The sequence below is a fragment of the Argentina anserina genome, chromosome 7 (assembly GCF_933775445.1).
Source record: "Argentina anserina chromosome 7, drPotAnse1.1, whole genome shotgun sequence".
NCBI lineage: Eukaryota > Viridiplantae > Streptophyta > Magnoliopsida > Rosales > Rosaceae > Argentina > Argentina anserina.
The window spans coordinates 6,939,695-6,964,871 of NC_065878.1; the positions used below are offsets into that span (position 1 = coordinate 6,939,695).

Genomic DNA, 25,177 nt, shown 5'->3' on the forward strand with positions numbered 1-25,177 from the left:
TCTATTGTTTGCACACGGGTCAAGTTTGATGCTGAGAAGGTGATATGTCTTGTTGCTGCAATCATTCTTCTAGTGTATGAAAAGTTGACTGGAGTACCCAGATATTATCATTATAGGATTTATAGCTCCTCAGTACCCTTACTTGGTGTTAAGTATGTGAAAGTGTTGCATTCCCGAAAGTTGTGCCCATTACATCTGGATTGGAGCATTGCCCTTTTGCTAGACATATATTCTGTTTGCTATGATACTCATTTTGTGATTACGATGGGGCTTGTAATGGAATATATTGATCTCCACTTTGAAGGTGAAAAGAATGCTAGCAAGCTTCATGCCTTGTCTCGGTGGTCTCTACATCATAAGGTATTGGTTCTTATGTCTACATTGCAAGTTCCTTGGTGTTGTCCGAACTTGGTTCACTCATTGGTTTCATTAGTATGGTCGTTGTTTGAATTTTCTAAGTATGCAACACACATGACCATTGAATTTGGGCATCAATTCAATATTTGTCATTTTGGTATCAGCAATATTATGGCACCTTATGAAGTAGCAACATCACAAGTGAGTCATGCCTCTGCCTTTTGGATTTTTAGACTTGGTGCACCTTTGCCTACATATGGTCATTTTGAGGTGATGCATTTTCCAAAAGAGTTTCTTGCTTTCTGGTGCTCTTGTTTTAAGGGTACCATTAGTTCCAAGAGGAGAGTCAATGTTTTTGTCGGTAAAATCTGCAACCACATGTTACAGCCTCAACTGTGCATTTGCATAGTTACAGCAGAATTTACCAAATAGAACGTATTTGTGCTTGTTCTACTGAAAATTGAGTTGCCCCATCAATGTCATGAGGTGTTGTCAAGACCATTATATGGTGCTACTTCTCTTCTGTGTTCTTCTTTGGATATTGCTGTTTTTCGGTTCACCATGTTCAATTGTTTTCATCCTTGCCTTTGGGTTATTAATGTCCAAGCTATTGCAAAGTCAGATGTGAGTGCCTACAAAATACTGAATAGTTGGCGATTTGTTGTTTTTATCCTTAAAGAGACAAATTGCATGAGAGTAATTGATTGTTTGCTCTCATCAATATCCACACCAGTTTATGTGAGAACTGCAAGATCATGGGCATCTTGGATTTACCACTGTGCAGTACATGGGGAGAGGACTGGTCTCTTCATTTTGTTTGGTTGTTGGCTCATTGAATGTGTTTTGCTGCAAGAAAGCCCTTGTCTACCAATAACTTGCAACCAAATAGTTTCGTTACGTAAGTTCAATTGTGCATTCCACGGTGAAAAAGATGCTCTTTGTCCTACTAGTGTATCGAACTTCAGAAATAAAGAAGGCTTGAGGAATTTTTCTATTTTGCACAATGCATCTGTTTGGCAATCACGTTCTCAATCTCAGGTGGGTGTTCGTATGTGTGCATTACTGCTTGCTTGTGCCTTCCTATCTTATATGTCTCTCTTGAAGCACATAGTGGCGTTCTGTTGGCATTACATGCCACATAATGAGATGATCATCCTCTCTATTTGGACTAGAAAGCCATTGTCCGGTGTTATGGCCTCGTTCAAAACTGCCGCAGCATTTCTCACTTCTGTGGGATATTTTGGCGCTACTAAAGTTGGCAGTCTTCAGTTTTCTGAGCGTATGAGCAGCACCACTTCAGCTACTTGCATGTTTGCTTTCATTGATGCCATCAACCAAGTTCTAATTTCTCAAGCTTGAGGACAAGCTTGTTTTCAAGGGGGGAGGACTTGTTAGGACCAACATTCTATAAACCCTATATTATCTTGGGCTGGTGTATTTATTTACTTATTAGCTGGTTATTGGACCCGGGTCGGGTCTTTTGCTAAATGGATACCAAACTAGGGTTGGGGTATGAACAACTATATAAGGCATTTAGACTCTATTGTAAGGGAGGGAATGAAATGAATATCATGTTAATCTAATTTATTGTTTGTATTTCCTTTAATTTCCTTCATTACCTAGTTTCATGGATTATGATCATATTATTCGACTTGCAGAAAATGAAGATAAAAAAACCCTAAGATTTAATAACTTGCGGAAATTGAAAAATCAAAGAATCCTAAGATCAAACAACTTGCGCAATATGAATATCGGAATAGAAACTTGTCAAGATCGACAACCAGAGAGAGAGAGAGAGAGATTTCGATTGTGAGAACTGAGAGCGAGGACTGGTGTATTTAACAGCGAGAATATATGAAATTACGCGTATTACTGCGTAGAAATTACGCATTCTGGTGAAATGACATAACAGCCACTAAACTAATATTGTTATTTATATAAGGGCATTAATGTAAAATCGTAATTGAAAGTAGCTTTTTATTGAATTGGAAGCAATACCAAAGCCTTTTTTAATTTGTTGCCTGCTGTTTGAAGCAATACACTAATCTAACGAAAATGTGGGACTTAATGGTGGGATTAAGTAGGAAGAGAATGAATATCAATCACTTAATTACAGTATGAATTTAGTATCGTATACAAAATACAAAATGTGTACAAAAACAAGCCACAACAAGCTGAAACAAAAGAAAAGTAAAATTTCAGATTAACTTAACAGCAGTGTCAAAAATCCAGTGGGCGTAGAATTTCTTGTACTTGCTCAAGGTAAATCAAACGGAGAGAGAGAGAGACTACAACAAACCTTATACACACATACTTATGGGTTCAATAATTTATGCTAATCTTCCAGCTCAATAATCTTCACCACAGCTGCATCACCAATTTTCTGGCAAACTACAACACGATCGTGAGGCTTTACAACACCGGAGGCTCTACCATAATCCAAAGCGACCTTTAGAATTGTCTCATTTGCCACACCAGTTTTCTCGGCCTGCAGAGGGGGAGAATCGTCGTCATCAATTTCACAGGAGGATAAATAATTCAGGTAGTTAAGTACACATATGCATTAATAATCGGTATAGTTCGGGATGATAGACTACCTAGTGTAACTAACCTATATTTTATCTCAGCAACATCAAAGAGAAAAATCATTTGTCATATTAACATCATTACACAGTGCAACCAATTTGTCTAAAGCTGGCAAGCTTTCTAGTTTCCACTAATGAAGAAGTACCCTTCTTGAAATGCAGAAGATGCAGAAGCTGGACAAACTTCTTGCGTTAGAATTCTAGAAATGCAGAAGATGCAACTCCTGGTAGTCCAGAAGGTGTATCTTTTAACTAGCTAAGGAAGGGGCATGTAAATCATAAAAGGTACTTCTAGGCCAAAGAGGATTCTAAAATTCGTTCAATTTTAAGGAAAATTAAGATCAGAAGGACCACCTAGTATGCAATCAGTATAATCACATAATATAACATGTTATGTATCTTTAAGATTGTAACTAAATTTGTACTAAAAAAGGCAAATACAGGATTTAAATTTGACAGAAAAATGAGGAGAGAGAGAGAGAGAGAGAGAGAGAGAGAGAGAGAGAGACCTCAGATGGAAATTACGCAATAATATAGGGGGACATCAAATCTGAAGCATCTATCGTATTGCATGGTAAGTCACCATATCCCAAAAAGATTGGACACACTAATTTTGTTAAGAACAGATTGCAGACTGAAATTTATCATAAGCAGAAACATTCTTACTGGATGCCGAGGATCTGCCAGCATTGGGAAAAGACCTCTGACAATAAGTGATTGCCTCGCCTGCCATAATCAACAGAAACAATGTGCAGTCTACTTCAAGAATAAATCCATATAAAAAAGAAGACTAAAGCACATACAAAAATTTTCTGCAAAAGTAAATTTATATATGACCCCCAAGAGATCTCAACACACTATTCCAAATTCCAGTTCAGCCCTCCACCCAAAAATTCAACAATTATTCCATACTATTGAGAATAGACAATAGAGAACTGACGTCGTTCAATGTGATTTGGACTTATCGACATCATGTAATTGAAGAAAACTATTTAAATGATGAAACCAAACGCAGGACGAAAACATTGGTATTAGAATATGAGAGCCAAAAGTCCAAAAGGACTTGAAGACAAACTATAAAGCTTTCCATTTTAAAATACTAAACTGTATGCTTTGATACCCTTGAATTAAGGCAACGAGCTGCAGATCTATTCTAAGTTTTATGACCAAACTATTAGCGGCACAGTCTTGTCCCAAGCAAAAACCAAATAAATAAAGTTTTCTAGCACATAAACTAAAAAAAGCACGCCAGCAACAGACCTCAAAAGCACCAGAAAATGTCCATCGGAGTTGATTTGTCTTAACCCGAGGAATGACAACAGAAAGCACAGGCATTGTTGGTCTGTACTTTGCGATCAACCTACATCAAAACTATCAACCATAAGAATGTGCAACTGATTGCACTAACATCATAAATAACTAAGGCATTACGTATCAATGTACACAACAGTAGAGAAGAGAAAATCACCTTGCAGCTCTTCCAGATGAAGTGAAGCATATAATCACTGAGGCCTTCACCTTAATGGCCGCACGTACCTACAACAAGAACACTATATCATTACAGTAGTGAAATAGCACTATTCCATCATAACATGTTTCAATTGGCGAACACCTACTTAGGATTCCAGTAAATATAAAAATGAAACAGAAATAGAACTAAAAATCATTGAAACGACAAATCTACCGCGGACGAAGTAATAGATTCCAAGTGGGTCATTGGCTCTCCAATATGTTTGACAGCCCTCTTAAAATACAGATCTTGGTTGAAGACTTTCTCGGCCTGCAGAAAGCATTACAATTAAAAATGATTCACCTAGTAGATGTAATACTTGTGCAGATGAATTAAAAAAAATTCCCAAGTCATCGTTCATTTTTCTAACTATTTAGTAGACCATCGCTTTGAAACATTCATGTTGATAAGAGTAAAGATAGCTAGGACCCTCTAAAACAGCAAACATATTGACCACAAAAAATAGGCATAGCACATGAAATGTTACCATCATCCAAAACCACCATATGAAAGGCAAGACTTTTATGCTCAACTTTGAAATGCTGAGGTTCACACGAGAGGGAGTGAACAATATTTCCACTATTCAGTACATAACTACGAACCTTAACCTTAAGAAGGGACCAGCATCACTAGAAGTCAATTCTATGTCAGATAGGTAATATCGCAAATTAATGTAACAATTATGCAAACACGAGTGATTTTGGGTCACATCTAGAAGAGCCATAAAAAAACAAATTTTTAAAAAGACATTGATGAGATTGTTAAGCAAGGCCCTGAAAATAATGGAAGTTAATAAGAAAGAGCATCATTTTATTGCAACTTAAAGCACAGAAAGTAGCTTGGGTATGATTTAGAACCAGAAAACATGCAATTACCTCAGCACAGATCTTTCCAACAATTGAGATGGTTTCGACAGGGTACAAACCCCGCAGGGTCTCTGCACCTAGAAGAATCGCATCACTTCCTGCATTAGTATTACAAATAAATATGTAAGTTCACAATGGTGACTTGACATATTTATATGAATGCTATAATCATTTTTTTTCAATCAAGCTCAAACAACAATAACAGTACAGCCCTTATATATATATATATATATATGGAACTAACATCAGTGGGTGACCAAAAAGTACCTGATGTCCCAAAAAGTGTACAATACGTCATCAAGATAGGCAATGAGACAATGATATCCCCAAAAAGTAACGAAAAACCAGCATAAGCCAGAAGAGACATTTACCATCTAGTACTGCATTGGCAACATCAGTTGCTTCAGCACGAGTTGGTCTTAGGTTGTCTGTCATACTGTCTACAACTCGAGTCACCACAACTGGCTTTCCAGCCATGTTGCACTTGTAAACAGCAGCCTTTTGAGACAAGAACACCTGGAAGAAGCAACAAGAGTGTTACCAGGATATTCACACGAATCTGCAAAAAGCCATCTCCAACTAAAAGTTCTGCAGAGTTGCAGACAAACAACCATGATCCAGCTAAGCATGCAATAATTACAACTTAAAACATATGATTTCCATCTTCGTTATTATAAAAACTAACTCATGTCCCTCTGCAATTTCATCTTGACTACTGGAATCTACATTTTAAGTACTGGTTTTCTTCAACAAGAGGATAGAGTGCGTCAAGGAACTGCTTTTCTTCAATAGGGAGAATCCGGCAAAATGAAATCTAACTTGTGCAACTCTACCATACTCAATTCACACACTAGCAGGTCAGAGATGTCTACCCCCAATATGTTGTAGGTCCGCATATAATGTAACATGGGACTTGGCTACATAGAGTCCTAGCATCATATGAAACTGTTTGTATTTTTGACAGGGATATTTTCATATACTTGCATCAGTATGCATTTTTGCAAAAAAAAAAAAAAAACATGGATCAAGATGACTCCCAAAGTCTTCATTCGCCAGTAATAATTACCAAGAACATACTTAACCAGGCATTTGAAAGCTTACCTTCTCAGGTGGAAGATCTATCCCCAAATTTCCACGAGCAAGGATAACTCCATCAGCTTCTTGTAAGATCTCATCAAAGTGCTTTAATCCCTACAAATGAAAGCAAGAAGAAAGCATAAACTCATTCAAATCCAACCACAAGAATGAAAATTAGAGACCTGGTCACTACATATAATCCTTTCTCTTAATGCCACCATAAGTCCCCAACCATTAGCTCATTGCTCCTAGATAGTGGACTCTAAGCACTCTCCACAAATATCGCAACCATATGTCCAGACTGTAACAATGATATATGACAAAAGGGTGGTAGAAGTTGTAATTCTACTCTAATTATCAACCACTGACCTCCGAATTTTCAATTTTAGCAAAAATCTGAGTTTGCTTCATGTCCCCTAATTTCGAAAGAAATGCACGCGCCTGGATACAGCAACAAAAGTTCCGTGTTAAATGGTAGATGAGTACTTTTTTCATAAAGAAACAGAATATTATTAACCAGTTCATTCAATAACTAAACACTAATAACTAAAAGAAAAAAGAAACTTAATACCAAAAGAGCACACAATGCCCTATTATGAAGTCCTTACATGGCGAATATCTTCAGCATGACGGGTATGTGACAATGAGAGGAAGTCAATGTTGTTACAAACACCCCACGTTTTTATGACCTGATAGTTGTCAATAATGCTTATAAAAAAGCAGCATAAAAGAAACCCATGGAATAATAACATTTAATTTAAAAAAAAAAAAAAAACAAGATCAGTTCTGTTATCTAGAGGACAGATAACAATAATCTTCAAGTACCAGATCACTTTTATAGAAGCACATAAACTAGGATCCAGTGCTAATCAAATACAATGAAGAGGTAGACAAGCAATCTTTGATAATTTAACTTTTTGAAGCAATTATTTTTTTCGAAGCAATCTCTAATAAGTGATAAGTGATGACACATAGGACTGAAATCCCTGAACAAATAATTTATAAAAGAAAAATAAATACAATTGACAAGAAGTCATCAAATCCAAGGTACACCCACAAACAACATGAAAGGTCTAGTACAAAAGCTTCTGATAAATAGATTTAATAAACCAATTATCTATCCTTTTACAACAACAAAAAAAACTTTTGGTCTCGGACTCCAAAATAGTAGCAATCACTTTTAACCATCTGCCTACCAGCCAGGATGAAATATATAAAACAAAATCCAAACCACATCTAACTACACTGTCCAAATGTGTCTTGTGCAAACACAAAGCAAATAATAAAAGTTGAATAATTTTAGAAAACTATGATAGTACAAAAACAACATCAACAAGTCAATATATCCTACATATCATTAATATGTGTAGAATCTCCATGAGATACAATTCAAACGCAACTAAAATCGTTCACTGGTGAGCATGATAGTTTTAACAGCTTAACATTGAATGTTGTGCAAACAATGTGTATGATACCAAAACGTAATCTGACCTCCTTATCTTGATCGGTAAGAGTCGGAAGATCAATACGAATTCGAGAGACATGCAAAGTATACAGAGACCCCTCCAAAGTAGCAGAATTCTTTATGAGACAAACCACATCTTCACCACTAACCTCTGTGACCTGCATTTTGACACAAGACCTTACATATTATATTTCAATTAAAGATTATTTGAAAATGCTCCATCATGAATTCCAGAAAACCATAAGAGGTTGTCCTTCAAGAAAGATGGGACAACAGCACAGAACAAAAGAGGACAGGTAGTAGTCTGGTTGGCAGAATGAAAACATAAATATGGAGTCCTTAGCCAGTTCTAGCAACAACAGAGTTTTTCCCCACATTTGTCTAGAATCTGAAAGTTATCATATATACACTTTCCCATAGTTACTTGTAGGTAATAGTGCTGCCAAACATTCTACCAAGTTTATACTTGTTCATTTTAAAGATTTATTATCCCACAAAGCTTTGTTTTTTCTTTTATCGAACTAGATGTCAAATATCAATTTTAACATAACATCAATATTATTTGTCAAAACCTGGTTGAGCACATTGCTTCTGTAAATAGGTTTTCTTTGAAAAGTCATACAAATAAGAATGAGTTAAAGGCCCGTGTTACCCAGCTTTAACTTAAAATCAAGTGGCGAGGAAACCTATAACTGACTAAGCATCAAACTGGACTGAAAAATTTTTTGTTCTGAAATTAGAGATATTCTTATCAAATAAGTAACTTCAAGATGGAATTCGTATCTCCTAAATGCATTACCTCCAGCGATACAGAAGTAGTTTCACTTCCTGTAAAGAGGTATTGACCAATAAAAATGGTGTCACCTTTGTTCACAGCCTGCAAAGATAAAAAAAATAATGATGTCACAATTGTTGGGCAGACAAGTATTATTTATAATCTAAGAAATGCAGTAAATGAATATGAACAACTAAAAACATGTGTATATGCTTCGATAAAAAAAAACGAACAGGAAAATAACTTCAAATAAATGTGGGACCACCCTGTAATGTACACCTATGATCCAAAACATTCATTATAATTAAGCATCCCTTCAATGATTGTCCACGCAGAAATAAAAAAAAATTAACCAGTCTCATCATCTGGTTATCATCAAATTATTAGATCAACACACTATTTCTCAAAAGAAAATAACTACAATATACAAAGTTGTTTGATGATTTCTTCAGGAATTGAGATTTGAGAACCTAATTTTGAGCATATGACCACAAATTTGGGTGCACACCGCACACTAGTGATGTCCTTTTCTTAAAACACAGATATATCTCCAAAACAGGTTTGTTGTGATATCATATTGTAACTCATATACATGGGATTCTTAAGAAGGAACAGGGTTTCAGTTGCATTAGTGACTGCAAGCACAGGTAACAAGAAACTCAATGCTCATTGGTGCAAGTATAATGAGGCATAAATATATGGAGTTTGGCAAGAAAAGTAGTTACTCAGAATTTATGGGTAACATGTAGTGATAGAGAAACTGAAAACAACATACAAGATAACATAAAACAGGCCAGTGGTGGTAGTAAAAGCCAATGACATTTAACATACATACCTTTGCCAGCCCACTAAAATTTATGGGTAAGAGATTTGAAGTGGCGTCTTTGTCTTGATCTGGTGTCAGGACTACCAGGGTCTCTGCCTGAAGAGGAATGGGGCATCTAGATTTATTCACTACCAGCAACTCCGGACCCCCTGTGTCCAGCATAACCTAAACAAGTAGATAGCAAAATAATACATTGCAGTAAGCTTACAGAGAAGAAGCTTTGCAAGGCATGAACCATAGAATTCATGCAACGCCTAAGTTAGAAAATTTGGGTATGAATTTATAAAGCGACACAAAGTTACAGTGCTTTACTGAAAGGAGTACTAAAACGGACCGTTGAAAATACACAGTAGATACAGTTAAGCACATGAATACTAGAATGGTCATTTCGAATTTAATTATGTAGACACACAATGCATAGAACAAAAGAACAACAGGCTTACTGCACACAGCTTCTTGGTACGCTTGATGGCAATTTTCAGATTTTCCAATGTCTCTTGGTGAAATGCAGCATCGCCCCATGAGAAGTCAAACCGTGCCACTAACATTGAAGAAATTATATGATTAAATTAGTAAATCAATAGGATTGTATATAACATTGAAGAAAACAAGAAATAGAATGGAACAACGAGCTGGAAAGAAAATAAATTTTCACCCGAACTAGAAAACATGTGCACATTATTATCTTCAGAATTGGTATGGATGTACTAAAATATATGGGTGCTGAAGCAGAAGTAAAATTTACAGTTATGTCAAAACCAAAAGACCGAACACCATGAAAAGGAGAAAATATATATTGAAAATAGATCTATAATAAGAGAGGCATACAAGCTTCAAACAAGAGTTCCTGCAATAAGAACCTGCAGCCCATCATATATAGTAGCGAATAATGAAACCCAAAGATAGCAGGTGGGAAGTACCAGACATTCCTGCCTCCAGGCAAGCGGATATTATCTCAACGGATCGGGATTTTGGACCGAGTGTACCAACTATTTTTGTCAGTGCAGGAAAGAATGTCTGCAAAAGTATTTACGTCCATCAATAAGAGCATTTAGGAACTACGCATTCTACTGTAACACATTGACATGACCATAGTCCACTATAAAATTCAACAAATGGAGTGTTCAGCAAATGGGGTGTTCATATCGGAGAGCTACAAACGAGTTACCACAACAAACCCACCAAGGCAAACCTGTAATTCCTATTCCCACTCATCTCAGACTCTCAGTTACCAAAAACAACATAATATAGAACGAAAACAACATCAAAGCAAAAGATCATTTGTAGAGAGGGTTGTTTGTATGATGGAGATCTAGCATCTGACAGAAACTCTCAGACTAACCAGTTGGATTGTATAAAACAGGGTAAAGAGCTTTATGTTCAGGTAGTGGGTATGGTGGTGAGGAAGACTTACAGGCTTGGAAGGCTCGAGAATGGAGGCCATTCTGATAGGCTCTTCGAGAAGCAAGTGATTCGAAAGCATTTTTGGGGGTCTGCAACCGGAACTCGATTCAACTCAAAACTACTGTAACTGTGTACTTGTGTGCGAGTGTCTAAGTGATAAGAGACAACTTGTTTAGTATCCGAGTATTTATAGGTGCGTAGTAAACAGTCAAAGTGCCGGGGAGAGGTTGTCCACGTGGCGGCTGTAGGCGAAGATTGGGATGAAAATGGTTTTTTTCTTTCTTTCTTTTTTGTTCAATTTCTAATTTTATTTGTCTGATATTTCCCTCGTTTTATAAAACCAGGGGTGGTCACTTTGACTGAATTGGCGGTGGCGGGCGGCTGCTCGGCATGTCTGATCTGACTGGACCGATTGTTAGGGAACAAAGTTTGAGACTTTGAGCAGCCTGTTGTTTTTGGGCAATCTAAGTGAGGAGATAGTTTGAAACTTCTATAGTTCATACAAGAAATTGAGTCAATTTCAGGGAAGTATAGAGTCAAGAAAAAGTATTCACCGTGTAATTTTGTTTTTTTTAACTGTCAATTAAACACTTTAAGTGATAATTAGTTTAGATTAGGTTATGACGTTTTCAATTAAGTGAGGAATCTAGTCTTTTTACGACAACTCAGGTTATCATCGAAAACCAATTCTCCATTATCTCATGGACTTTGTCTTCACAAGATATTGGCAAAGTTTGCTATAGTTTCTTACTTTTATCACTTGAAACTCTAGATTACTTGCTATCGATATATTGTTCCCCCAATTGCTATTCAAATGCAATTTTTAACTTTGGCCATGTATGTGTGCGAAAGTACGAACGCTTATAAGAATTGGAATATAAATAGTATGTACTACTACATAAACAAGCATCATGTAAAAAAGCACACATGATATTTCTTCATTTTATTCTTTCCACAATCTCACTTCTCTTCTCCTCAATTTGTTCAACCAACAATTTCATAGTTCAATTTTTTGTTTCATCTTTTTCTGTTTTTATCCTTAGGAAAAAAAATTATTTTTGGTTTTACGTAATAACCCATGTGTTTGTTTGTGAGCATCAATGGGGTAATATTGTCATCATGGCCGGGCCTTAGGGCGTGTAGCCAGTGCACCCGCAACGGGCTTAAGACCAAAATTCTAATTTTTTTGGCTTATTTATTAATAATTAAATTTAATATATATTTTAAAAGTAAAACCACAAAAAATAAAGTTTATTAGACATTTATCGATCAATCTGCTTCTCATCTTTCTTTCTTTTTTCGGTCTTCACAATGACATTGTTCTAAGAAAACCTCACTATTTTCATTCTTTCATCTTCTTCTATCCTAATTTTTTGATCTTTTTATTATGAAGATTACTCATTGCAATAATCAAGAGAACTCATTGTATAAGGGCCCATTTTTTCGCACTGGGCCTCGAATCTCTCAGGGCCAGCCTTGATTGTCATGGACTTTTAGGGGAAGCTCTACGTTTTTACTTGAGACATGTAGGGTAAGATCTGGATCCATATTTACTCACTAGTGTAACGACCCCAAAATTTCGAGCTTAAAAACTCAAAATTTCAAAGTCGTTAAACACCAAACAATTTCAACGAATGGAAATCCTTTAAAATGCCACAGCGGATCATCTCTGAGTTCAAAATACAACTCAGTTAAACCGATTATTACAACCCAAATTATAATTCAATATTATAACAAATGGAATTGCGTAATCCTCACAACAAACTCACAAGATAGTCACACAAAATACTCACACAAGCTGGAGATAAATAACTTCAAGTCCTCTGAGCGGTCCGTCAATTCCCGCTAATCCACACCTGCGGAGTTATCCACTACACCATCGAATTGGTGCACCGGGATTGTAAACACAAACCCGGTAAGCTTTTACAGCTCGTATGAGTAAAATGAAAATATAACCCGCATATTAATATATATACGAAAATCCACAAATCAAACAAATATAAATGCACTCATGAGTCAATGGACGGCCCATCTGGTTGTCCCAAAGAAATATGAAAAGAAGCGCTCATGAGAAATTAAGTAACCCTTCTGGTTACCCAAATGCATTTATAATACGGGTACCAAGAACGCTGGTACACATCTGTTACCCCTCTCGTAATACACCGCCGATATTGGATAGCCACCCGCTACCCAACATCCAAAACAATCTGAGTACCCATGAGCAGATAACCACCCGTTACCTCACATGCAGTACTAAGGCAGACAGACTAGAGCTCTAACTGTATCGTAACTTTCGCCCGGCCAAAGGCTAGGTTTCGACTTGCCAAACACGTACAATAATCTCATATCATATTATACCAAACATCAGGTCCGAAGACAATTCACATTTTAACAATCTCAATATTAAAAATCACGTACAATAATCTCACATCATATTGTACAAATCAAAATCACAATAAAATCATAACAGTATATTATATAGCAAACTATATATATATATACGTAATTATTTACCATTTGTACGATATATATATATAATTCATTATATCTTATACATGCCATAATTTATAAACACGTCCGAAGACAAAACGTTTAACAATTTCAATATTAAACTCATATGCTTGTCATCAAATTGATCTAATCCAGATGAATTCATAACAGTATACAATATAGCAAATTATATATATATGTACTTATTACCATTTATTACAATATATATAGAATCCATTATATTGTATACATGTCGTATTTCAATATTAAAAACTCTTGCAAATATCTTAGAATCACCGCAAGGATAGATTCGTAAATATGTGAGATTTTACTCACCTTATCGAGTCGAGCGTAATCCCACAATTTCCGAAGATAATTCCTTTCCTTGCTTTATAGATCACCTTGAAAAGATAAGAAAATGATTTAGAAACGTTTCGTAAACCTTTAAATGCCGAAACAGTAATAATCGGTTACTGTTCAGCAATTTTCGGTTTTACGAATGTACTGTTCACAGTTACTATTCACGGTTACTATTCACAGTCCTGTTCATGTATTACTGTACAAATACACAAAATAATACGTATTTATGTACGTATACATACTATTTACGTATTTCTGTACGTATACATACTATTTACGTATTTCTGTACGTATACATACTGTTTCTGTACGTATACATAATGTTTACGTATTTCTGTACGTATACATACTATTTAAATGTAAATACAATCTCAGTAAATAAAATTTACTAATTTACCTTTTACAAATTACTTTTTACCATTAATGAAAGTAATTTATATTTACATTTACCGTACGTAAAATTTAATTTACATTTACCGTACGTAAATAAAATTTACATTTACATTTACCGTACGTAAGTAAATTACCAAAATACCATTCTCGGAATCACTGTTCACACCGCCGCACGTGGCGGCGCGTGGGTTACACGCGCCACCCGCCGGCAGGCCGCGCGTGGAGCACACGCGCCGACACCTCCAACGGCGCGTTTCACGCCACCGCCACCCCAAAACTCTCCCTCATCTCCTCCTTCTCCTTCCTACGGTCTCAGACCACCTCTTACGCCTACCACGCTCCCCCATGCGCTGCCTAAGGCGGCGGCATCTTCCCAAATCCATTCTCCTCCAATCTCCTCCAAATCGGACCCAAACAACCACAAAAAAACAACAAGGCATCACAACAACCTAATTAAGCTAACCCTCACCTCAATCGTACTTTAAAACCACCGGAGATGGCCTGGATACGGCGGAGGAAAATTTGCAGAAGTCAACGTCGTTGGTGGAGCTCCGGCGTGGCGTGAGAGAGAGAGTCGACCTCGGGGTCGCCTGTGCAGGGTGGTGCGACGCCTCCTAGACCGGCGGTGAGGGCCACGTCTCCCTAAGGAGGGAGATCGGTGGTGAAGCCGAGTGGAAGAGGGAGAGAGCTCGGGGAGGAAGAGAGAAAAGAGAGAGAGAAAAAGAGGGGGGCGGAGAGAAGAGAGAAGAAGGGTTTCCTGAAATGGAAACCCTAATCACACAATTATCCTATTTATACTTGTTTACAAAATCGGAAACTAACTTCCGACATTAATAACTTTCACCTCCGACGTCCGATTCGAACGCGTCACATGTCCACGCACTCGTATCGACGAGCTCTACAACTTTCGTGAAGAAAGTTTTCGCAACCGAGCGATGAAATAAAAGTCGATAATTTCGTTCGGAAACGTAACGTTTTTTCTTAATAAACGTTCCGAGAACGTTTCCGTTTCCGTTCTGTAAAGTTGCAAACAAACATATTCATTTAAACTGAATTTCATAACTTATAGAATTCAAATTAAATCTGATATTGTTTGAAAAATTTAGGGTTATTACAACTAGACTCTCTACACCTCCATTTTATTTTTAAATATAAGAATTTGCTCACTAGATCTCCGTTTAATTTACCAAAATAACCTTGAATGTTTTATTAACTTATATTTCAATTAGTTACTCATTACATCTCATATTTACTCATTGAACCTCTATTTTTTTTTTCTTTTTGTATCTCATCATTCATTCCGAACTCCATGTGTTTTTTATATGAATCTCTTCATTATCATATTTTTTCTTACATATAATGTTGCTAAACCTGTACTCTTTGCTCAACTATAAATAAGATTGTCATAAAATTTTACAAGATATCGGTTTTAGACTAATTTATTCGAATAAATAATTATTCAAACAACCAATTGTAATCAATAAAATACATCGACTCCAGTTAATTATTATTATAAGAGTCTAACAATGAAAAATTATTCTCAACATCACGAGATATATATTCTAATCATCTTCAAGTATGATAGTTTCAGAAATGGTATTAACTCTTTCTCGATGAGGTGCTTGTAATTATCAGAATTTCACCACTAAGCCTTCTAATCATCTTCATAATGTGCCTAAGTAATTTCTCAACGGTTGATATTAGTTTGTACAAAATTTTGTTTGTTATTCATGTCTTTCGAAAATTTTGCTAAAATAATTTATCCCAATCTATTTTTAAAACCTATCTCCGTCCCTAGGGCGGAAGTGGTCTCAAGGAGGCCGTGCTGGACTTGGCCAGCCACCTATATATATATATATATATATATATATATATATATATATATATATAAGGCTTTTCACATAAGGAGGTCATTATTTTAGCTTAAGGTACGAACTAATCAAACCCAATGGACGTATTGAATTTGTCAAACCTGAACCGTTCATATTTTGAGTAGAAAATCGAAGTTATGCGTACTTTAACGGTTATGAAATCGGCTGAAAATTTGTGGAGATGATCTATACGTTATTACCTAGATATTTGACGGTGGAGATTTGAAAATCCGATAGAAAAGTTGGCTAAAAATGAAAATTCGTACCTTAAACTAAAATAAGGACCTCCTTATGTAAAAATTCTTATATATATATATAAATCAATGTCGACGCGCAAATGTTGTCGGGGGTGTCGGCGTGTCGCTGTCAGACGTCGCTAACCTCCATGGAGTAGAAACAAAGGAGCAGGCTGCATTGTAAGTACCCAACTATGGCTTTTGTTGTTTCTTAGTTACATTATCACATACCTCATACTTGTTTGTGCTCGCGATCGTCTCTTGTTTATTATTTTGGCTGCATTTCTTAGGACCATTATGATTTGAACCCTCGTAGAAATCAGGCCTGAGTTATATACTATAAGGCTTGTATAGTAACCTTTTCCCCAGTTGGGACAATTGGGTTCCTATGATTGTGGATTTTAGCGCATACATTCCATGTTGATAACTCCAAAACGTCAATCTCATTCGTTGTTGCTGTGTTTTACTCATGACTTTGTCAAATGGGTTATATTTGTATAATTACTATAATATGTAAATTGATTTGGTTGATGATAAGGAGCTTAAGGGTTGGGGGAAGCATTTATCATTGTTAATGGTTAGTTTTCTGAACCTGGACTAGAATAGCGAGCGCGAATTTTGAGTTTGTTTCGTTTTCGAGATGGCGCCGAATACTATATTCCCGGAGTTCAATTTTGGTGCAGTTCAGGATAAACATGGTTCGATTATTGAGGAAATGGAGGTTGACAATATTGGGGGGAAACAAGCTGTTGACGCAGAAAATTGGGGTGGCTTTGGTTCCCTTTGTTCTGATTATGGAAGTTATGGAAATGGCTTCTCGGATTTTAGCAAATATCAGCAGCAGCCACAGTTGATGTCCGATTATGGGGTATTCGACGATATGCCGCTTCAGTTTGGTGCTCTCTCTCCACCACTTCAAGCATGCTTGGAGGAGATAGCTAAGCTTGAGAATATCCCTACTTTAGTTCCTCATGTTGAACCACCCAAGAAAGAATTGAAGAGAGTCTCCTTTTCTGTACCAGGGCTTGATCTGTTAAACAACTACGGAAGCAGGTTCAAACGTTTGAATGGGGAAAAAATTGTTGAGTCAAACCCTTATGCAGCATACACAGAGGTGAAGGACAGCAAGTTGTCAACAGAAGAAATCATGAGGGTGGCAGGAGCAAGGTTCATTCGTACTGCTTCCCAAGTGTCAGCGTCTGATCTACCCTCCATGCTTAGCCACCCTTTTGAACTCTCCTTTGCTGGCCTCTCAGATGAGGAGAGTAGAGATGTGGAACTTGTGGAGTTCCTTCTTGCTTCTGCTGAGAAAGTAGGATATCAACAGTACGAGCGTGCAAGAAAGTTGCTTAACCTCTGTGAGAAGTTGTGTTCTGATAGAGGAAATCCGGTTGAACGAGTGGTTTTCTACTTTTGTGAAGCTCTTCGAGACAAGATTGATCGAGAAACTGGAAGGCCAACACAGACCAAGCACTCTTTTGATATGGTCAAGGCAATGTTGAGTTTAAATGAGACTTCCCTCGCATGTCACAACAAGATCCCTTTCTGCCAAATTGCACAGTTTGCTGGAATTCAAGCCATAGTGGAAAAGGTGGCTGCGGCTAAGAAGGTTCATGTAATTGATCTGCAAATCAGGTCTGGGGTGCAGTGGACAGTTCTGATGCAAGCTTTAGCAACCCGTGATTTTCCGCTTGAACTTTTTAAGATAAGTGCTGTTGGAACTTCTAAAGAAGAGGTTCAGAATACAGGTAAGTGGTTGGAGAGTTTTGCCAAAACCATTAACGTACCCTTTTCTTTCACAATGGTGATGGTGTCAGATATGCTAGATCTCAAAGAAGACATGTTTGAGCTAGATCCTGAGGAAACAGTTGCAGTCTACCTTCACTTTGTACTGAGGTCCATGGTCCCGCAGCCAGATCGCCTGGAGTCTGTAATGAGAGTGATAAGAAACATCCGGCCATCTCTAACAGTGGTCACTGAAGTTGAGGCGAATCACAACTCACCTGTATTTGTGACCAGATTCATTGAAGCCCTTTTCTTCTTTAGTGTATATTTTGACTGCGTAGAAACTTTTATGGAACAAAATGATCCAATCAGAAAGGGTTTGGAATCGCAGTACTTCGGAAGTGGAATTAAAAATATTGTGGCAACTGAAGGAGAGGAAAGGACGGTACGTCATGTGAAGATTGATGTTTGGAGGGCATTTTTTGCTCGGTATGGAATGGAGGAGATGGAGTTCAGCTCATCATCGCTGTACCAAGCTGAGCTGGTGTCTAAGAACTTCCCCTGTGGGAATTCTTGCACCATAACAATGGATGGGAAAACCCTGCTAGCTGGATGGAAAGGAACAGCCGTCCAATCTCTTTCACTTTGGAAATTTGTTTGATAATAATATAAAGACGGCATAATTTCTTCTTTGGTAGAGCTTCCAGCTTTATCTTTTGTTATGATCAGGGCTACAAAGGTTATTGTTTTGCTAATTGAGCAGCTTATTTAGCTGAAGTAGTGAATATCACATATGATGAATACTACATAAACTTGATATTGTTGTGTCGTTCGTGCTTATGCATCAACTTCCATTCTTCTTTTACTGTTCCTTCAAATGTTTCTCAAATGAAGATACAGAATATACACTTTGGCTGTAAATGCAAGCGTCAAAATTCAACGGCTGTCTCCATATTTCTTTAGTGCATTTGCTCAAGTATATCGCCACCTTCATACTTTTTGAGTTGCGCTGTCAATGTGTCCCGGAGAACTTCTCTTCCTTCAGAAAAAAAAAAGATAAAATAAAATTTACAAAATTTTGTCACTTGGAGAGAAACCTGCTTATGACATTTCAGAGAGGAATTTGTAAATTTATTACTGTGTATGCATGCGTGTGTCCGACGTAAATCATTTTTTGTCTCTCTTTTATGGTTTTACCAGTCAACTAATTTTGTTCTTCTGATGGTCATAGTAAGATCAGTTTATTTTTCATATGTTAATGAGATAGGTTACTTTAGTCAGAGATAAGAGTGCTTCGTCCGATCTTCATATGTTACTGATGATAAACCTTTCTCTATCTTTCACTGGTGAAGATGGTGATGACATTCTCTAAAATCTGAATGATGATTAAACCTACTTCTGTTTTATCACTGGCAGAAAATGCAGCACTATGAGCAGCGACATAGAGACAGCTGACTAAATATATGCTTAATTTGACATTTACAGCCCATAATAGAAGTTATCAATGGAAGCATTATAGTGTACCCAGACAAGACAGGTCCGCATCTCGATTCTCATTAGGTGATTACTACGAGCTACCAGGTATGTTCATCATATGCCAGAATGTTGTTTATTGATCGATGATGTGCTCCAATCCATTTGTCTTGATAAATAACATAATTTAGTAATGTCCATCAAAGAAATGGTCAAGGTATTTACATGATTCAAGCAAACTGTCTCTTGTTATTTACTATTATATAATCATGATCAGGACCTTGTACAGGTTCTTTTTGTGCTAACCTTCAGTTAAATTCAGCTGAATGGTTGTTTATACAGTCCTATGATAAATGATGATGATTCATGTATCTTTGTTTTGTTTATTTTCTTGAATTTATCTTCGAGCATTGATTCTTCCTTTTGTGTTATTCGTAGTGTTTCTCTTAAGGATACAGGAGTGCAGATGCAAATCACCGGACTTCGACGGCTGTTTAACTGATATATCGTTACTGAAGCTGCCTACGTATGTTGCTGCCTCATTGGTTGTTGTGATCTGAAAGCTAATATCACCCCTGATATGTTGACAATAAATCCAATTTTGATAATATCCGAATGGTCCTCTTTATCTACGGAGATGATTACTATGCTGTATCTCTCTCCTAAACTGTGCCACTGGGAGAAGTAACTGTTATGACCAACAACACATCTGCATAACTAGGTGGATCATAATATCCACTAAAGCTGTACAACTGCAACCAAAAACATATCTGTATTATAACGTACTACTGTATCATAAGTTCATAACATAACTACAGTAGAAAATTTAGATATATATGTTTGCTTCAACTATAATTGAAACTAAATATCTGTTGTTTTTATTTGAGCTGTCCTTAAAATTAATTTATGCATAGAATCAATGCCTTAATTTAAAAAAGGAACTGGTGCAGAATTAGTACTTCCATTTGCATCCAAATCCTGTCCTATTCATGAAGTATCTTGTGTGTCAAGCTAGTATCGAATCTATTGTGTTTTCCATGATTTCTTAACCATATGTTTCAAGTTTTGTACAGGAAAATTTGCTCGTTGTGGTGCTGGATGAAAGCTTGCTTCCATTTTGTACTTTCTTCTCTGTATCGTTTGATTTTCTTGCTTTTGTCTTATTTAGTTTCCTCATTCTCATATTCTTCTACTGCCTGACCCTTCTTCTTGAACTGCATGATATGCCGGCTGGTGTCCTGAACACATGTTTAGTTAAATTTATCATATCCTTGTTATGGAGAAAAGTACTTGATCAGAAAATTAATGTAGCTTGGATAATATCGTCAGATATTCCTTGCAATAAGACACTATGATATGTCTATCTTTTGGATGTATTGATGTGCGCTGAGTTTTCGATCCATCGAAAGAATCATACTTGGGTTCCAGAATCATTTGTATTATACTAATTGTTTTTGACATCTCAGTTTCTATACAGCTGTTGACAGTTTTCCATGAATGCTTGTGGATTCCAAGCATAGGATCAATGCTACAATTTTGTCAACCTAGAGAAAGTCATAGCTTTCAAGGTCAGCTTATATATATGTTGCAGGGTGTACCCATATACATTTGTACAATAGAACCCTAGCTTGATACACTTGAAACATGAGTTCTTTTACTAGATTATCAACTGTAGAAGTAATGAGAGTAGCCAGAGCAAGATTCATCCGATTCTCTTCCGAGAGGTATGCGGATGAATCCATACCTAAACATGTTTTAGGCAGTGCTCCCCTGGGTCTCTCAGACCAGGAAGCCAAAGAGGTTGAGCTTTCTCACCTTCTTTTAGCATTTGCAGACAAGGTTGGAAAGCAACAATACGATCAGGCGAGAAAGCTGCAGAATTTATGCCATTTCCTATCTTCCAGCTCTGGAAACGCTGTTCAGAGAGTAGTTTATTATTTTTCAAAAGCTCTTCAAGAGAGGATAGACAAGGAAACTGGGAAAATCATATGTAAGGGCTCAGAAAGTAAGGATATACTTGCAATGCTATTGGAAAAGACAATGGTTTGTTGTCCCGCTTTCTTTGCTTGTTTCCTTGAACTTCCCTTCTACCAAGTAACTCAGTTTGCCGGGATCCAAGCAATTGTGGAAGGTGTAGCATCAGCCAAAAGAGTTCATTTCATTGACCTTGAGATCAGAAGTGGGGGGCAATGCACGGTGTTGATGCAAGCTCTTGCGTCAAGATATGAACAACCGATTGAGATGCTTAAAGTTACTGCAGTAGGAAGTGGTACTGCATCAACACAAAAGCTTGAGGACACCGGAAAAAGATTGGCTCAGTTTGCTAAGGCATTACATTTGCCCTTTTCCTTTAGAATAGCAATGGTAAAAGACATCAACGAACTCAATGAAGATGCATTCGAGTCTGAGGATGGTGAAACAACAGCAGTTTACTGTTCTCTGATGCGAAGCAGCATGCGGACACTACCTGATTGCTTGGAATCGGCAATAACAGCACTCAGGAAGCTCAATCCATGTCTGATGGTGATAACAGAAACCGAGTCAAATCTCTATTCACCAGCTTTCGAAGACCGTTTCAATGAAGCGCTCGTCTACTATAGTGCTTATTTTGATTGCATTAATGTATGCATGGATAGTTGCAGTCCATACAGGAGGGAATTGGAAGAGACATTTTTGGCTCAACAGATTAAAAATATTGTCGCGAATGAAGAAGACAGGATATTCAGGCACATGAGAATTGATGTTTGGAGGAGCTTGTTTGCAAAGTTTGGCATGGTGGAAGCAGAGCTCAGCTTGTCATCTCTATACCAAGCAGACCTTACTGCTAAGCAATTTGCATGTGGAGAATCATGCACATTGGATATGAATGGAAAATCCATAACCGTTGGATGGAAAGGAACACCAATTCTTTCTCTTTCTGCTTGGAAATTCAATGCAATCACTAGTAATTACATCTAAATATCTCATGTAATGAACACATTGGTGAAGATTGAAGCAGAAGTATTCTTTTGTACTAAGTTTTCGAAATTATTGTTAGCTTGCATTTTCTTGACCAGTAATAGATATACATCTAAAGGTACACAGATCAAGCAACAAGATAGATCATCGAGCCAACAAGGCAACGGGATCCTTTTGTGTCGCCTGTGTTAGGCTTATATCAAAGAGCTCGCATCGGATAGGCATCTCCATCTCATAAGAAGGGGTTCTTCAATACATAATCAGTGTACAGCTCATAGATATGTTTCAAGAGACCTTCCATTTGCTGTATACCAGGCTCACTCTCAACAAAGAACTTTGTCCCTGCAAAAGTGAAATAAACTTATTGGATCAATTTTACAATCCAAATTAAAGAACTACTTGCAAGTAAAACGATTGATCAGTCATAAGAAACAAAGTGCATGCAACTAGCAATCCAAGATACCCAAGCTTAGAGTAACAAAAATAAAGTTTCCATGTATAAGGGAAAATTAAAGCATATAAAACGAGCACAACCTCAGTATGGGAAGATTCAGGGACGAAATGAGGCCATGCAAATGAATTTGATATGTTCATGTGACTACAAGAGACAATGCAAAATCTCTCTGGCCTTAAGCAATTCAATAAGCTGGTTGAATGTTTGGAATTACCAGTAAGTGACTGGAAGCAGTGAAGATCAAAGGTATCAGCTCGGAGAAGCTCGATGCCGGAGCAACCGGAAACCGGAGACAGTTGCTGGGAAATGGCATGCATTGAGTGCCACAAGTTCGCAACCCTCAAGCTGTCATTGGTGTCCATCCTTCCCGCCGATCCATAGTCCTGTTTTGTTTTGTTGTTCAAACACACATCAGAGAAAATTGGGAATTATAATTTGATATTGTTTTGCTGAGGATTTTACTAGGTTTAGGGTATTGTTACCTTGTAGAAGATCAAGCCGCCTGATTTGTTGATAATGTAGAGGCTGTAAATCGCTGCCATTTCAGAAAGGCTGTAAATGAGTCGATGGATGAAGAAGACGACGCAAGTTTGTATTTATACTGACCCAATAAATGGATCGAATACCCGACCCACCCGAATACACCTATTCCATTGTGGAAATTAGGGGTGGACACGGGTCCATTCGGTTCGGTTTTGGACAAAACCCATAACCCAACCCAAATTTTAAATTCGGTTCGGTTTGGTTCGGTTTTTCTATTTTAGAGACTGTGACCCACAACCCAACCCAACCCGTACGGTTCGGTTCGGTTCGGTTTTTTTTTCGGTTTTATCCGTATGTAAAATACGTAATATTATATATTAATTTTAAAAGTACAAAATTTAACATAAAGATGAAAAGCTAATAGTCTAATGATTATTTCATACCTAATTGACTTATGCCTCATCATTTAGCCCGTGGATCTGAAAAGCTCGTCGAGGCCCGCAAGCCCGATGGGTTTTTACCTGAAAACAACACTATTATGTCATAAGGGAAGACCCATTACCAATATGTGAACACTAAAAGTCGTTTGCATATATGAAATCACCTAATTTTTGTCACCGATTGTGTGCGGTCGCACCAAAAAATTCCATTTGGCAAAGCCCCGGTCAATGAGGATTTTAATGTCAAAACGCCTTTTTTCTTGACCATAAGTATGGACGATCAATCAATATCCAAATCGGACGAAATTTTTATGGGTTACCTAAATATATATACTGATCACATCAGCTGGTGTCGATCGACCATATTTCAAACTGGAGTTATCGATTGCTGAAATGTCCACTAATGTATCATACCTTTATATTAGATTTATAATAAAACTATCGCATTATGAATCGACTATATGAAGTAAACTTTTAGGGATCGATCGACACCATCCGATGTGATCAATATATATATTTAGTGACCATGTAAAAATTTCATCCAATTCGGACCTTGTTTAACCGTCAGAATTTCCGGTAAACTGAAAACACCACTAATTTGTCCTAAAGGAGAATCCATTACAAAGATGCGAGCGCCGAAAGCCGTTTGCATATCTGAAGTCACCTAATTTTTGTTACTTATCATGCGGGGTCGCATTGAAGAAATCTATTTAGCAAAGCCCCGGTCAATGAGGTTTTATTATGTGAAAACGCCTCTTTTTTGGTTGACCGTAGGTACGAACGGTCAAACCATGTCCAAAATGGACGAAATTTTTACGGGGTCCCTAAATATATATATCAATCACATCTGCTGGTGTCGATCGACCGTATTTCGAATTAGAGTTGACGATCACCTAAGTGTCAACTAATGTATCATAACCTTTATATTAGGTTTAAAATAAAACTATCGCATTATGAAGAGACTATATGAAGGAAACTTCTAGGGATCGATCGACACCAGCCGATGTGATCGTTATATATATTTAGTGACCCTATAAAAATTTCATCCAATTCGAACCTTATTTAACCGTCGGAATTTTTGGTAAATCGAAAACATCACTATTATGCCATAAGGGAGGACCTATTACAAATATGCGAACGCCGAAAGCCGTTTGCATATCTGAAATCACCTAATTTTTGTTACTTATCATGCGGGGTCGCACTGAAGAAATCTATTTGGCAAAGCCCCGGTCAATTAGGTTTTATTATGTGAAAACGCCTCTTTTTTGGTTGACCGTAGGTACGAACGGTCAAACCATGTCCAAACTGGATGAAATTTTTACGGGGTCCATAAATAAATATACCAATCACATCTGCTGGTGTCGATCGACCATATTTCGAATTAGAGTTGACGATCACCTAAGTGTCAACTAATGTATCATAACCTTTA

The 25,177-nt window shown here is 37.1% G+C and overlaps 4 protein-coding genes across 4 annotated transcripts; 2 read left to right on the plus strand and 2 right to left on the minus strand.

Annotated features, from left to right (window-relative positions):
- Positions 1 to 2,445: 2,445 nt before the first annotated feature.
- LOC126804006 (pyruvate kinase 1, cytosolic-like) lies at positions 2,446 to 11,013 on the minus strand. Its single transcript, XM_050531756.1, has 16 exons — positions 10,876 to 11,013; positions 10,382 to 10,478; positions 9,905 to 10,002; positions 9,471 to 9,626; positions 8,660 to 8,737; positions 7,887 to 8,018; positions 7,004 to 7,084; positions 6,765 to 6,836; positions 6,420 to 6,509; positions 5,690 to 5,834; positions 5,328 to 5,416; positions 4,627 to 4,722; positions 4,411 to 4,478; positions 4,203 to 4,302; positions 3,609 to 3,668; positions 2,446 to 2,845 (listed from the first exon to the last, which is right to left on the minus strand). Exons 1-16 carry the CDS (start codon positions 10,942 to 10,944, stop codon positions 2,693 to 2,695), a joined length of 1,584 nt encoding a protein of 527 aa, XP_050387713.1. The 5' UTR covers positions 10,945 to 11,013; the 3' UTR covers positions 2,446 to 2,692.
- Positions 11,014 to 16,777: 5,764 nt separating this feature from the next.
- LOC126802063 (DELLA protein RGL1-like) lies at positions 16,778 to 18,767 on the plus strand. Its single transcript, XM_050529594.1, has one exon. It carries the CDS (start codon positions 16,856 to 16,858, stop codon positions 18,599 to 18,601), a length of 1,746 nt encoding a protein of 581 aa, XP_050385551.1. The 5' UTR covers positions 16,778 to 16,855; the 3' UTR covers positions 18,602 to 18,767.
- Positions 18,768 to 21,093: 2,326 nt separating this feature from the next.
- Positions 21,094 to 22,371, plus strand: LOC126803478 (DELLA protein GAI1-like). Its single transcript, XM_050531281.1, has one exon. It carries the CDS (start codon positions 21,094 to 21,096, stop codon positions 22,369 to 22,371), a length of 1,278 nt encoding a protein of 425 aa, XP_050387238.1.
- A 53-nt stretch (positions 22,372 to 22,424) lies between these two features.
- On the minus strand, positions 22,425 to 23,367 carry LOC126802082 (uncharacterized). The gene is given in 4 exon segments (XM_050529623.1): positions 22,425 to 22,608; positions 22,610 to 22,713; positions 23,040 to 23,208; positions 23,308 to 23,367. Coding segments are annotated over 4 exon segments (426 nt in total). The 3' UTR covers positions 22,425 to 22,515.
- Positions 23,368 to 25,177: the final 1,810 nt, after the last annotated feature.

Coding starts and splice junctions, on each gene's coding strand:
- LOC126804006 (XM_050531756.1), bottom strand. CDS start 10,944: ATGCTTTCGAATCACTTGCTTCTCGAAGAGCCTATCAGAATGGCCTCC. Junction 9,627..9,904: donor GTACCAAGAAGCTGTGTGCA/GTAAGCCTGTTG, acceptor CTACTTGTTTAG/GTTATGCTGGACACAGGGGG. Junction 3,669..4,202: donor CATTTTCTGGTGCTTTTGAG/GTCTGTTGCTGG, acceptor TGATTATGGCAG/GCGAGGCAATCACTTATTGT.
- LOC126803478 (XM_050531281.1), top strand. CDS start 21,094: ATGAGAGTAGCCAGAGCAAGATTCATCCGATTCTCTTCCGAGAGGTAT.
- LOC126802063 (XM_050529594.1), top strand. CDS start 16,856: ATGGCGCCGAATACTATATTCCCGGAGTTCAATTTTGGTGCAGTTCAG.